The following is a 14,615-nucleotide window of genomic DNA, read 5'->3' on the forward strand; positions in this document are numbered from 1 at the left end:
TGATCTCTAAGGTCCCTTCCAACCCAAACCATTCTGTGATTCTGTGATTTGCAAAGGAGTGACACACTGCACAAAATTCCTCCTTTCCCAGGACAGTTTGCAGCTTTGTATTGAGGTTAACACTTTGAGGGAGCTGATTAGCTTTTGATTTTGGGATTGAATAATTTTTTAGAACCATCTGAGCTGCCTTGATCACTGCATTGATAGTCAGATACGGCCACCAGCACGGACTACAGCACTTAGAGGAGGAAAATAGAGGACTGAGCACCAAATCGCTGTTGTGTGTGCAGTAGATAGCAGCCTATTCCTGTGCCAGCTGAGACAGTCACCTTTAGAGACCAGATAATGACTTTTGAAGGGTGGAAGATGTTAAATAGATTCAGTCCCTTGAATTAATACTAAACTTGGAATAATAAGTGTGTGTAGTGCCTGGCAGCACAACAGAAATTTTTGGGAAAGAGCAGATCAAATAGAACTCCACTTAATGGATTGTTGTGGCACCCACCAGTCACAGGAGGGTCCAGATCCTAATCTTGCCCATCGGCATCAATTTGTGAAGCTTTGAAAGCGTGGGCAAAGCATGAGTCTTCAGAAGATGCTGAAAGATTCGTAGACAGACAGAGAGAAAGATCTTAGCAAAGCCTGTTCTAAACAGAACACATGGCTTGGTCCCCAGTAAGTGCTGAAATAGTGTGCTGTGGGAGATGGAGCGGTGCGGCAGGCGCGGTGACTGTCCTGTCGTGGCTCGGGATGGCCACGAGAGGGGAAGCTGCGCTGCCTGCTCAGCCTTTCCCCTTGGCACGAGGTGACAATTTCTTTCTCTAATGATGCAGACCTCTGCACCACCCCCTGTAATCCAATCTAGGAAATCAATTCCCCTTTTAATCAAGTCAGGCACCAGCTTGTGCCTTCACTTGTGGGAGAAGAGTGCTGCCCTGGGGGTGACAGACTGCGGATCAGCCCTTGGCTTGCTCTCCCTTTGCTTTCCCGGTGGCTTCATGTGACAGTAGGTGACATGGGTGTCTGGGGAGGGGACAGCAAGGGCTGTACAAACAGCTCCCCTTCATTGGTGATGTTCTGTGGCCGCTCCAGCCTGACCCATGTGGTGCTCCCAACATACAGTGGGATGCTGTCGGTTCCCATTTCTTGACCTCAGAAAAGAGGCAACATGAAATGATGCCTCTGATGCTGGAATGATGCTTCTGGGCTTCAGCCCATGCCTGAGAGGTGTGAGGAAAGGAGACTGCTCAGAGACAGATCTGGTCCTGGGCAGGGCATGCAGAGCCCCCAAAGCCACAGGCTGAGCGAGCAGGAGCGCTGGCAAATAAAGGTGGACTCAAGCACACCACAGAATGCTCTCCTGGTAGTTACTTGGCATTTGCAAACTCCAAGAACAAAAGTTCTTATTTGTTTTCCTTGACAAGGACTGAGAGAGAAAAGAGTTCATTTTCCAGGGCTTCTCTTGGACCTGCATTTTGCTGGCAAGTATTTCCAAGGGCTAAAGCTGAGGTTATTCTCAGCTGCAGAAAATCTCACCATTTTCACAATTAATTAAAATAAAACTTCTTCTGGTGGAAAAAATGTTCAAAAATGTATGCTGAATTAAGATGGAAAACTTTTTCTATTAAAAAAATTGTAATAAAATAAAATTGCATTGCAGGAGACCCCATAGAAAAATCCCGCTGGGGTTCCTGTGTTCCCTCTGTCACTGTGCAATACTTTCTACCTCCTTGCTTGCCTTAGCCCCACGTGGCCCGGGAGATTTCAGAGATTCAGGTTAATGGGTCACCTGAAGTATCTGATACTATGCATGAAACAAATCCCCTTTTATAGCTTCAGTGTAGCTCCTTTCTTTTATGAATAGCAGTTAATCTGTGAAGTTATTTGTTTGCTGCCAAGTGAAAACAGGGAGAGTGGCTCAACGTCTGTAAAGCAGGTGCATCTCTTCTCTACTCTTTTGTAAGCCAAGTGAAGCATCTTCTTTTTAAAACTCACATCTTTGGCTGCTCCTGCACAGCTGTTCTGTCTGAGCGGTGAAGTTGTGAGTGGGATGAATGGAGGAATCAGAGATGTAGTAACACTTTGATTCTCCCTATGATGTCTTTCCCCAATTCTTTTCCTCCTTCCTTCCTTTTTTTTTTTTTTTTTTTTTTTCTCCTCCAGTGCAGGAAAGTGGTTGAGCTGCCTAAGAGACGGTTTGGAGTTCCTCTCGACCGGATCGGAGTGAGCCGTCTCGGCAACACCAAGGGTTAGCAGTTCCTGCAAGTAAGCCAAAGTACTCCAGGTGTGGGCAGGCTCGGAGAACCCGCCTGTCCCCAGTTCCGTGGAGGTACTCAAGTCATGCCAGCAGGCTTGGAAGGGGTGGCTTGGGGAATGATGGCTTCTTGGAACATGGATTGTGACTGTCAATTTAGCTTGAATGCCCCAACTTAGAACTTAGTGCCCTTCTACAAGAAAACAAGTATTTCTGCCATTTTCCATCTCCTGTAAATTGCCCTTGCAGCGTGTTTGTCCGAGCCTTGCACTTCTGCCATGGGAAATGTAATGTTTCCTGCTCTTCTGCCTACAGGTGCTTCTGTTCTGAATGATTGATGCTGCATTGGAAACATCACAGCAAAACGGAAGATGCATCACAGCATGTCTTGTCATTGACTAATGATACAACACTCAAGGAAACTGACCTCCTGCAAAATCAGTTTCACGTTGCATTTTACAAATGTTGCATTTACAAATAATAAGAAATTCCATTCATCAGGTCAGAATGCTCTCACAGTTGTGCACAATGCCACTGGTAGGAGGGAACAGAAAATATGTATAGAGTTTAATTGCATGGCATTTATTTCTTAAACTTGCAGAAGTTCATTATCCTAGCAAGGACTGTTAGATTTTTTTTGGATTGAAAATAAAACCTCCAGAGATGCCAACAGCAGTCCATGGAAAGCAGACAGTTTGCTTTGCACATTTCTTTCAAGAGGGTGTTTGTCTGGTAGCTGAAGGGAAGATTGAACAGTTTATGGGACAAACCTAGAATTTATTGGAACTGCTGTTTGGGAGAAGATGTCTACAAGGGTTCTTCTGAATAAGAACTACGACAATGCCTTGGTATTTGTCCTGATGTTCTCAGTAGTCGTTCTCTTATCTCTGCTCCATATTTAGACATATTTTCATCGTATGGCAGATCCTGAAATACGATGAGACTTCTAGTTTCCTCCTCTAAGCTGATGAAATACATTTCACTTCTCCCTGTGCATAACATAGGACAGCATCCAAACATGAAGTCATCCGCTTCCTAAGCCATCTGCATCATGTGCCTTATTTTAGCCTCTCGATGAGCGCATGGGGCATGATCAGGCATCCAGCACTAAAGGTTCAAGCATTTCTCACTCTGGTAAAATGTAAACACGTCCTCTCCACTTCATTTCAGAGTAAAACAGGTTATCATAAATCCTGTTTCATGCTTTTCCCTTCTTTTCAGATTATAATATAGCTGAGAAGAGCTGTTTGCTGACATCTTAATGCTCAGATTCCGAACTGATATTTTCTAACCCTCATTTGCTCCTTCTCGGGCTTTGGTCCATGTCAGCTAAATTCCTTCGATTGCTGTTCTTGGGGATAAATCATCCTTAGCGTTGCAAAAGAAGAGCCATTGAGAAAGCAATTATGCAGCACTAAGGAAAAACGCTTCTTGCCAAATAGCCTGTGCTAGGCAGAAAGTTGTAGTAAGGCTGGAGATAGAAATTAAGTGTTAATTTCCTGATCTTGAGTGAGGCACAAAGCACCTGGTCATCAGCTAGCAGAATGTGGAAAAATACAGTCAGCTTTTCAGTAACCTACAGGGAAGGATTTGGGAAGGCAACGAGCCTTTGAAATTAAAGCTATTCTGAGGATTGGGATTTGGGGGGAAATTGCCCCGGTTCAGCCATGGTGGGAGATGAGGCTCCCTCCCACTCAGAAGGGCAGGTAGCATCCAGTTCATGTCTGAGAGGGGCAGCGCTCACCCAGAGCAAGGACCCTTCCCATTTCCCTTCTCGCTTCTAGCCCTGCCCCGAGACCAGGACTGGCCTGGCCGTAGAAGGTTTGTGAGAAACTTTGCTTTTATGACATCTCCAGGATAGGCTAATGCAGAGAGCAGCTGCACAGCCCAGTGAATCGCATCCTTCCCGTCCAGCAGAGCAAGGTAAGTGATCATTTCTGCTTCGGTGGGTGAGCTCTCAGTGCCTGTGTGCGAGGTGAAGCACCGCAGATGTGTTCCAGACCAAGCTCTTGAAAGTCATAGAAAGAAAGAAGGGCTGTAAGTCCATATGTGGTCATCTTGGGGTTTTTTTGCCCTCTTGGTCCCACTGCTCCTTTTCTGCCTTTAAGCTTGCAGGTGAAGGCTCTGGGTGGTTTGAGTGGCTGCGTGTAGACTTGCTGACTCGAGACAAGGTTTTCTGTCTTATGCTAGAAGCAAACCTGTGAATGGAGAGCCAGCCAAGCCCAGACCCTGTCCTCGGCAGCACACTGCCACCACCTATCCCCAAGCCCAGACCCTGTCCTCGGCAGCACACTGCCACCACCTATCCCCAGCCTTCCCCACGGTTCAGTAAACGGTTATCTCATTGCCCTGAGCTCATCCAGACAGTCTGCGGATAATCTTCTTGCAAAGCAGCCATACGTATGGGGCATGGGCAGATTATGGAAGTGATGACCTGACCTGTCTGGTGGTGACCATACAGCTGTCTGTCAAAAGCAGCATGGACAGAGCCATTGCATGATGTGTTTGGGAGACTCAGATCAGAGGAATCCAGTGCTGACACAGTGGCTTTGCGAAGATACTGCTGGATTATAAAAGTATTATAAGAGTTGGCAGGTATTAGCCTGGGCTTCCAAATAAAGAGGGGTTTTAAAGCCTGTAGTTGTGCAGAAGCGTCCTCAGTCTGAAGGGTGAGACGACAGCAAAGCAGGACAGAGGTGGCTGCGGTGGTGTTGCTGGAAGCTCCAGTCCTGCTCTCGGCTCACTGCGTGGGCTACCTGGGAGAACAGGGCAGCCTTTCTGTTCCTCTGCCCCATCCACTGCGGAGCACAGCGAGGCTCCTGAGGTTCAAAATGTACCCTTTAAAATCTATACATTGGGCGGTGCTGTTTAAAATGTGATGGTGTCTGAAAGGCTGATGACCACAATCTGTTTTCATAGACAGTATTGGATAGCTTCAATCATTGTGCACAGCATGGAGGCCAACACATGTGAAATGAGGATACACTACAGCATCCGTTGCACACTGGATTTGCCCTGTGCTGCCTGTTTGCAAATCCATTCAGATGCCTGTGAGGATTTTCTGCTAACAAATCAATACGATTGACTAGAATGTCTAAGGGAAATCCCTTTAATTATTACCTGTGGGTCTTTAATTTTAGCAATAGAGACTTCCAGAGCATGGGTAAGGTGTGAGCAGCCACGATGTGGAGGTGGCACCTGAGTTTCTGTTCTGTGTGTTCTGCAGGAGGGACAGGACCTTGACCCATCCAGTGACGTGTTGAGGGTGAGCCTGGGCAGAGCATCACCACCTTTGCTCCAAATTAGTAAATTAATTGCACTCAACACTCATTCATCACTCTAGCAGCAGCAGCTAACACAGGAGGAAATAGGAGGGTAGTTTGGGTACCGTGAACACTTAAATTACTGCGCTGATAGGATGCAGCACACCGTGTGGGCTAAAAATCAGTGCTAAGCAGCATGGTGCATTGCACCCCAGGGAACTCCTGTGTCTAGGATCAGAGCAAGCTGTTAAACAGCCACAGAAGCTGTATTCCTTTCCCTGACTTGCTGATGAGTTGTCGCACGGGGTTGGGAAGGCATGGCTACAGGTAGCAGGTAACAGACGGAGCCTGCTGCTCCAGCCTTTCACTGCACTGGGATTTCCTGCAAGCTGAAAGCATCTGAGCTGAGCACCAGGCTGGGTCACTCAGTGCAGCTCTTGTAATACACCTCCCTCCTGGCTGGAGCAGCAAATTCTTCAAGAAAGAGAGACCCTTCTCTTGGCAATAGGCTGTAATTTTTCCTGGATTTGGTGCTGTTGAGAGGGTGTGTGTAAGGGAGCTCCCGTGAACCTTCTCACCTGCACAAAAGCACCAGAAAATGGGAAATGTGTTCTGAATCACTACCAAGGAAATAACAAAGAATTAATGTTAACAGCAAGCTGTGTTTTGCACATCGTTAGACCTCAGTGAGCTAATCAAGCTGGTGTTATTGCATAGATGCCAGCTTTGGCCTGTAATAGGATGAACAGATAGATTAATAAAACTGTTAATGAAGTACGTACAAGGTACTGCTGCGGTAAGTGTGCACATCGTGCCAGAGCCCGAGGCAATCAATGTAGCACGGTAATTACAGCTTTGGGAGCGGTACAGCTTTGAAGAATATGTAGTATGCAAGCTACAGTTAAATAGCACGGCTCAACAGGGCTGGAGAGACAGTTCAATTCTAGCCCATTCATCAGTCCCCACCTTCACAGTGGCTGCCAGACTCTGCTCTTATTTACACAACTGGAAACCTCCAAATTAACATCAGTGGCCTTAAGATTTATTCTGAATTTGCACCTTTGGGAACATGCTCCATTGTTTTTGCAAATAAATGTAGATAACATAACTTAAGATGAATATATGTAGGAACCACTGATGGATTGGGATATCTTCCTTTTGGACAGGTGCAAATGTGGTTCTGCAGTAGAAAAAGCCAGCTAACATCTACACTGAGCGGCCAGATGAGCCAAAAATTTATTCTCAAAACATCTCTTTGGGATGAGTAGGTAGAAATCAGTGGGTCTGGTCCAGTCCTGTCGGGACAGCAGCCCATACAGACCCATGAGGAAGACCTGACTCTCATTCCCAGTTCTGGTCGAAAGGAAGGGCCTCTTCCTCAGGCACTCTAACACAGGTCTGTGTGGCTGTAACTGGTGTTTAATGGGAGCCCTTTTCCCCTCGTAAACTTCACATGAACCGTTAAGGTAACAAGAGCCTGCATCAAGGGAAATGTGTTTCCCCTTGGGCCTCTGCAAGAGATGAGAAAGAAAACAGCAAGTGCTTCTGTGCAACAGAAAATCTTTATTGGAATGATATCCAAAGGGCCCAGACCTCCGTGCCTGTCCTTCCCCAAACCTACTGCGTGTGCTGGCGGGACACGACGAGGAACAGCTCTGGCTCAGCGAGCTGACACCTTCCTGTCCCAACAGTGGTGTCAGGTCACCACAGACCTGCTCGTAGGAGGTGATGGGAAACCCACCATGAGCAACGCCTGCAGATGTGGGCAGAGGTCCCAGCTCAGGGGAACTGAGTTAATGTTTGGTGCCTCGGGCACTGGGTGAGAAGGGGAGGAGGGTACAGTGGCAGCAGACTGAATGGCACACACAGGACAGCGAGGAAAGAGGAAGATGCTGGTAGGTTAACCCTGGAAGGAAGGAACCGTGGAGAGTGGTAGTGGGTTACCAGCTCCTGCCATGGTCCCTGTTAGCCTTGGCTGTGATGCGGTCAGGGAGGATGGCATCCAAGTCAGCAGCACGATAAGAGAACAGAACAAACTCTTAACACGTTAATACCCAGCAAGGCAGTTTGGGGAAGGGCTCATCTTCATCCTCCAGTCCTGGCAGGCCTTCAGATGCAGTATTTCCAGAAGCAGGCTGGGAAGGGATACAAGAGAAGGATGTTAGCATCCAAGGGACTTTTTCCAGATCCCCTCTGTAGCCCCAGAGTGGGTTCCAAAAGCCCCACGTCTGGAGAGAGCTGGGGTGTGAACCAGCATTGTGGGTTCTGGGCACATCTCAATAACCAGCCTGGACTCCATATAACACTTTTAGAAGGTGTTTCTTCTTATAGTGTAAATAAGGGGTCTAAAAGTTGGTTTTGTGCTGTTTGGTTGACAAGGGTTTGCTTTTCCTTTCACTTTAGTTCAGCAATGTCAGGAAACAGCTTTTTCTTTCCTGTCTGCTGGCCAGGAGTTTTGCTGCCTCGAGGTTTGCGCAGGGATTTTCACCTGCGGCTGACGGGAAGAGCAGCATACTGACTTGGAGAGACTGCATCTCGTCCTTGCAATGTTTTTTTTTTTAACACCCAGTCACCCTATCACTCTGCTGCTAACAGTCCTCCAGACAACACTGATCTCTGCAGGATCTTCCAAGAAGACTAGATTAGGGAAGGATGCACATTTAAATGTTGGAAAAAAATATCTGTATCACCAGCATGCCCTGTTCTTTGAATCCTGTGTGGGTCTCCTATTGTCAAGTATGAAAAGAGATTTCTACCTGGTTTTTGAAAGCAGGGTGTCGGGAGAAAGCTTCTACTGAATCAGCAGCGTTCGTGCTGAGACACAAGCTGCTCCCAGACTGGAAGGACTTTAGATGAAGGCAAAGATTCTCTGCTTTAATCTCTGGCAGAATCTGATTTAAACCTGGCAGGGGGAAATAGTTTTATCTACGTTTGAACCTTCTAAACTGGTGGGGGCATGAATTAGATTAGCCAAATTAATGGCAGCCTTCAGGGGTGCTTATAAATTGCAGATTGTCTAAAGATCACCTGGGCAAGCCTGGCCCAGAGGGGTTTTCTCTGGGCTGCCTGGCAGGCTGTCAGCCTGCACACGCACAGAGCATGCGGGGTAAGGGCAGAACGAGCTCTTCTGTTTTAAGGCCAGATCTGTCACCGGTGACTGCTGGTTTACAGCTGCCTCTGCTTTGTGGAGGAATCCGCTGAAAACCAGCACGAGCGGAATTCTCCATGTGCTTGTCAGAGGCAATGTGCTCCTGAGACACTGGATACAGGCTGGACAAAGCCTGGAGACCAACTAGGGGACCTACCAGATCCCTGCATTCTTGGTGGATTTCCACATCCTTTTTAGTTGCTTTTCAGCAGCCCGAGCAAATGCTCCTTTTTCCTCTGCAGGGAGGCAGTGACCCCGGCAGAGGGGGATGCACGCAGTCCACATGCCTCATTATGCCTTCAGCACCGGCTTTGTGCACAGAGCAAAGCGACGGGTGCGCTGCGGGGACGTCTTCATACAGAACTCCCCCCCTCCAGGACAGGCACTCATTGCTCATAGAGTCCCACCTTCCTCCGCAAAGAGAGGGATGCAGCAGCGACTCCCTCCAGCAAGGTCCTGGGAGTGCAGACCCGGTGTGTCTGTCCCGAGAGCAGACAGGGCTGGGTGTGCAGTCCTTCTCACCAGCTGCTCAACCAGCCAGCCATTACCAAGAGAGGGTCAGGACTGCTGGAAAAGCTGCCAGCGTGTTTTTCAGTGTATTTGGGGCATGTTTACTGCCACTGTCTTGGCTGCACAAAGGAAGCCCTGGAGATGAGAGCTGGACAGGATGGCTGCAGGGCTCTAACCCAAAACCTACCGCGTTTTTTGGGCTGGGATGCCGAGAGACTTTCCAAAGCATAGGCCACCTCTGACCCTTCCTCAGTTGAGAGCTGATCCTTCAACTTCTCCAGCTATTTCAAAACAAAAAAACAGTAGTAAACAAACGCCCCATGATGAGGAGCTTGGGTGGCTCAGGGGCAGGAGGTACAGACAGCAAGGGGGAGGACAGGGTCTGCCCTGGAGCAGGACCATTGCCCTTGAGCAGGACCATTGCCCTGGAGCGGGACCATTGCGGGAGGGCCTGCCTTTGGAGCTCTCCCACCTCCTCAAGTCCTCCTCCACCGAGCTGCTTGTTTGGTGGCAGCAGTGTCAGCACCCCCTGCTCTTCTCCCCCACCCCAGGGTGCAGACCCCCATGGAGAGGGGGCTGTGCAGAAGGATATTGCACTGCTAAGAGTCAAGTCAGTGCTGGGACAGGAGGTCTCCAGGCATCCACCCGCTGCAGCAGAGAGCATCGCTTCTCCATCGCTCTAGTCTGTCCCTCCCTCCACTTCCCCCCCAGCTCTTGCTTTGGCTATAATTTGGAAAGTCCATGGTATTTCTTCTCCATCTGTAGTTACAGGAACATCTACTGCCGTGATGTAGACTCCTGCTCTGGCAGTGTTGCTCCTGGGAAGCCAGAGCTCACTGTCCCTCAGCACTGGAGCAAGGGGCTGGGGTGGGAGCTGGCAGCCCCCTGCCCAGCACGTCACACTGTGGTTTTTCTGTCTGAAGTGAAAAGCGCTGTGTGGAACTCAGCAGGACCTCCAGAATCCACACCAACAGCTGGACCTGGCCTGAGAAAGAGGGAAAAAGGGCTTCCACTGCCCGCAGGGTTTGGGGTGCAGTGGGAGTAATGGCAAGGTTGTGGCACACCTTTCCCTGGTCCTGGAAACTCAGTGTAGGATGGGGTTTCCTCTTGCTATCCATGTGTGTGTGCACTCTGCACAGCAGGGCTCAGACCCTGGGTAGGACCCCCCCCTTGCTAGTAAAAAGCCCAGAAATCCATCTGGATGAGGTGTGCAGGGCTATCCCTCTAACTTCAACCCGTTATCAGATGCAGCCAGCTGATGCAATGCCCAGGAAAGCAGCATGACCCCCCCTTCTCCCTCCCTTTTCTTCCACAGAGATTTCTTTTGGCAGGTATTTTTTTCCTGGCTTGGCCTTCGCTGGCCTTTTGCTGGTGGCAGAGCCAAGAGCTGCCTCAGCCTTTACTGCACTAGGCTAGAGCCTTGCTCTCTTTTTATCTTTCCCAGCTTGCGCCGCTATTTATCCCAGGTTCTGCTTTCCCCTTGGTGTGATACATGCTTATATTCTAGCCGTAGAAGGAAGAGTTAACAGGATGCAGAGATAGAAAAACAGGGCATGAAGACAGCATGCACGGTTTTTCAGCTGTGCATGCAGCAGGGTGCATGTGTGTGTCTGTGCATTTGCTCCTCTCACCTGCTCAAGCTCTTCAAATTTCTTTGCCAGCTCCCAGTCTGCAAGAAGGGAGAGAGAAACATCAGTACATTGCTTCCCAAAGCTCAAATCCAGAACAGTTTCTTCATGCAACCTCTTCAAGAGTTCACAAGACCTAGTTATCATTTAATTCCTGGTAGCGATTTCCACATCCATGGCAGCAGAAACAGTGACAGAACAGCAGGCTTCCTCTGCCGAATCCTACGGGACTGTACCCTAATTATCCATTATGAAGGAGGCTTCTTTATCACCCCCTAGGCTCTAGGGGAACTGGCCCAACAAGGTGATGTACTGTGTGATACCGGCTCAGGTGAAAGTTTTCATCTCTAATGCTGCTTTTCTGTCTCTGTCCTTTTATACCAGCTCCCATGGTATTTATCCTCACATCACCTGTGCAGGCAGAAGTCCGAAGACACAGGTTTAGTCTAGCATAACGGACTGTTTGTAAGTCAGCAAACATCAGGGCTGGCAGAGTGGAGGAACAGGAGAAGTAACCCAGCAGTGAGTGCGTGGGTTTCGCACCTCTAAACGTTAGGGGAGCACAGGGACCCAGGGACTGGCTTATGGACCACACTTAGAGATCTCAAGGCTGAGCAGTGCTGTACTAGACTGTCCAAAAACTCTGCAGCTGGATGAATGAGCTGCCCTGAGATACCCCATCCAGGAGAAGGGGAGAGTTCGGTGCCTATGAATCAAAAACCTCCGTCTGAACTGGGGAGGGAAGGAGCGACAGAAAAAGCTGCAAGAAGAGATGTGAGATTTCAATCCAGGTGCCTTATTTCAGACTCCAACTGATGTCAAAATTGTTAGCTTGTTTGTTTTTGGTTTGGTTTTTTTTTTGTTTTTTTTTTTTTTTTTTTTTTTTTTTTTATCAAGTCAGCAGAAACAATGGGAAGCACCACAACAAAACGAGCTCAGTCCAAGCTGAGCGGCTGGACTACAGCGGTTCTGCTGGGAGGGAAACACAAAGCGATCAGTTGGTTTTAAGTGCCAGTTTGGGGGAAAAAATGCACTAAAATAAGCAATAGAGCCAGGAAAGAGCTCAAGAATGTATCTGCTTGGCCCCACAAGAAAGCCATAAAGCCAGCCCTGGAGCTGCCTCCTTTGTCTGCTCCTAACGTGGCAGCAGGCATCGGTCTGCATCTCCAAAGGGATTTAGGACATAATTCCCCCTGATTTCAGATAAGACTTCAGCACACAGCCACATTGCCAGACTTGGGCTGGTTTTTTTTTTTTTAAACATTTGAAACTGAGCAGGAGGGTGCCAAGAAAGAGCTGCCTGCCTTCTCAGTTTCTCCTTCAAGAAGGAAACAACCCAGTTGAAAAAATCCCAAATATTTTCAGACAGATATTCATCCAACAGCAAAAAGCAGCAGTTCCTAAGCAAATCCATGACATCAGGGCTCAATGTGAGGGACAGTCTGGGGATGGGGATGAGGATGGACTGGGAGTCCCCAGGTGGGGGGTCTGTTCCTGGCACTGCCAGTGAGACCTCGGGCAGGTTCCTCTTAAGCATTTCTTTACATATCCATGAGGTAGAGGCAGGCAGGCTGCATTTCTACAAGTGCCACTTTAGATATTATTATTATTAGTCACATTTTTACTTCTTTTAGAGTTTCAAGTGCCTGTTTTGCTTTGATTTTTCACAAACCTTGAGCTTGGCCCATGACTGCTATGAATAGAAAAAGAACAGCGCTAGAAATTTGGAACAGATTATCTCAGGCAGGGGGAAGGAAGTTAATTTATGGATGAAGCCTTGAGAAACTGCCTGCTGTAAATCCTCTGTCTGTGCTCTGCTCAGAGATTCATTATATTCAATTGTCTGGCATAAAATACAGCTTTTCCTCTAGGAGGAATAAGTGCAATAATCCATAAACTAATCATAAAAATGTTATTTCTTGAATGCATCCCCTTTGCAAGAAGAATGCCTTTGTTAGTATAAGGACTTGATTTATTTGTGTTTATTTATTTGTCCCAGGATTGTTTAACCACTGCCTCCCTGCATTAACAAGGGGCTGGGGAAGAGCACTGAGTGATTTTGACGAATGGCTTTTCATAACCAATTTTTTTTTGCTGGGCCCCCTTCTCAGCTCTTTTCACAGGGAAGGACAGCTTCCTGCTCTGAGACCACCACAGGGGGCTTCCCAAGCCCTCCCCTGGCTGTGGTGGCCGTGGGAATCGCTTACCCCTGGGACCCTTCTGGTGCTCGTGGCACGGAAAGCCCAAGTTTCTCTTCAAGCCTTCACACAGCCTGTCCTTGGCCTCTCTGCTGGGTGGGAAAAGCCCATTGTCTCAGCATCTTGCAGCAGTAGCAGGGGTCAGGCTCAGCCAGGAGCTCCCCCTGCCCTTGTCCCCACATACACCTGACCCTTAGGGACCTCGGCCATATGCTCTCTGCAAAATCTTGATGCTGCCCTGCTGTCCTGCGTGCTCACAAGATGCTGCTGGGTTTGGCGTGCCAAGGCACTGAGCAGTGTCCCAAAAACCCACGGGTCTGTGTGGGGTGGGGGTGGAGAGGTGGCTCCCAGAGCTGGTCCACGCCCCAGACGTAGGACACAGCATCTCAGGGCTGGCAGGGACACAGGGACTCGGCAGCATCTCTTGTAATTAGTGATGGACACACACATGCTCCCTTGGCAGCGCAGTGGTGGGTGTCGGAGGATCTAGGGTACATGGTTTTCGGCAGCTTCACATTGCATTGCAAATCACGTCCGTGTTCTGCCCCACGATGCAGAACAGCTGACATTGACACGTGGAGGTACCATAACAGGTGCTTCCACTTTCTGAGCAGTCGGTATTTCTGCGAAACCTGAGGAGCAGGTTCCTTAGATTCATGCAAACGCAGAAGCTGAGATCTCCCGTCACTTACCAATATTTTCCGGTCTCCGCCATGCAAGCTTCTTATTAAGAAGCAGAGTCAGCAGGGTGTCCTCGTGATTTGTGTCTTCTCTCTCCGGAAGCACTCGGTTCTCTGCAGCAGATAAACACACCTTGTGCGATCCCTAATGACAAAAAGGATGGACCCTCCAGCCCCCAACATTCAAACAAAAAATTAAGAACGCTAAGACGGGGAAGAAAAACAGCTCCCATCAGTGCTTTGTCAGGGTGGATGGAGCTTAGGGGAAGAGGCAGAGCACAGAATAAGATATCCAGGCAGTGAGGGCTGTGCAGCGAAAGGGTGCGGGATGGGGCAGCCCTCCCTGCCAGCTCTGGGCTGCTGGCCAGCCTCAGCACAGCCTCAGCAGCACGGCTGGCTGCGGGGAGCTGGAGACATCACCTTGACTTAGACAGTTCCGACCTCTTCTGCAAAGCTGGTGGATGCCTCTGCAAAGCCAGACAGCAACCCCCAGGATTTTCTCATCTGAAAACTGCAGCTGTTCCCCCCATCACCCCATCCATCTTCCCAGGGCTGACAGAGGTGGGAACTTGCTCCTCATGAGGGCTGACATGTGGGTAGCGCAGCCGAAAAGCCCTGCAGTCTGTTCTTGCATTCCCTCAGCCTTGGAGCTGCTCTCTCTGATTGCCAGGGGTATTAAAGGATTTTTCCTGAGCAGAGCCAAAGTGTAGAGGAGTTTAAAGTGAGCCTCTTCATCCCTGAGGAAGCCTCTTTCAGTAGCTCTAGGCCACGCAGAATTTTTTCTGTTTTCCAGGAAAAACCTCCCCAAGCTGCTGTCCTGAAGCAGTCTGAGCCTCTCTATGGGGCCCTCGTAGGGAGCTTTTCTCGGTGGTTTTGCTGTAGTGGTTGTGGCTCTGCCCTCAAATGAGTGGTTGCGAAGGTCAAGGGTTCAGCA

At 48.9% G+C, this 14,615-nt stretch overlaps 2 protein-coding genes across 2 annotated transcripts in view; one reads left to right on the forward strand and one right to left on the reverse strand.

Moving 5' to 3' along the window:
- The window catches only part of OSTN (osteocrin), a 9,392-nt gene extending 6,717 nt beyond the window's left edge, over positions 1–2,675 (forward strand). The window contains exons 3-4 of the mRNA XM_010086558.1: positions 2,169–2,265; positions 2,570–2,675. Of these exons, the coding sequence (XP_010084860.1) occupies positions 2,169–2,253 (85 nt within the window). The 3' untranslated portion in view covers positions 2,254–2,265; positions 2,570–2,675. The remainder of the gene's footprint in view (positions 1–2,168; positions 2,266–2,569) is intronic.
- A 4,630-nt stretch (positions 2,676–7,305) lies between these two features.
- Positions 7,306–14,615, reverse strand: part of UTS2B (urotensin 2B) — an 8,910-nt gene continuing 1,600 nt past the window's right edge. The window contains exons 2-5 of the mRNA XM_010086560.1: positions 13,694–13,795; positions 10,807–10,844; positions 9,363–9,456; positions 7,306–7,652 (exon numbers count right to left, since the gene is read on the reverse strand). Coding sequence (XP_010084862.1) covers positions 7,627–7,652; positions 9,363–9,456; positions 10,807–10,844; positions 13,694–13,795 — 260 coding nt within the window. The 3' untranslated portion in view covers positions 7,306–7,626. The remainder of the gene's footprint in view (positions 7,653–9,362; positions 9,457–10,806; positions 10,845–13,693; positions 13,796–14,615) is intronic.

Source organism: Pterocles gutturalis, unplaced genomic scaffold, assembly GCF_000699245.1.
Source record: "Pterocles gutturalis isolate BGI_N339 unplaced genomic scaffold, ASM69924v1 scaffold10341, whole genome shotgun sequence".
Taxonomy (NCBI): Eukaryota; Metazoa; Chordata; class Aves; order Pterocliformes; family Pteroclidae; genus Pterocles; species Pterocles gutturalis.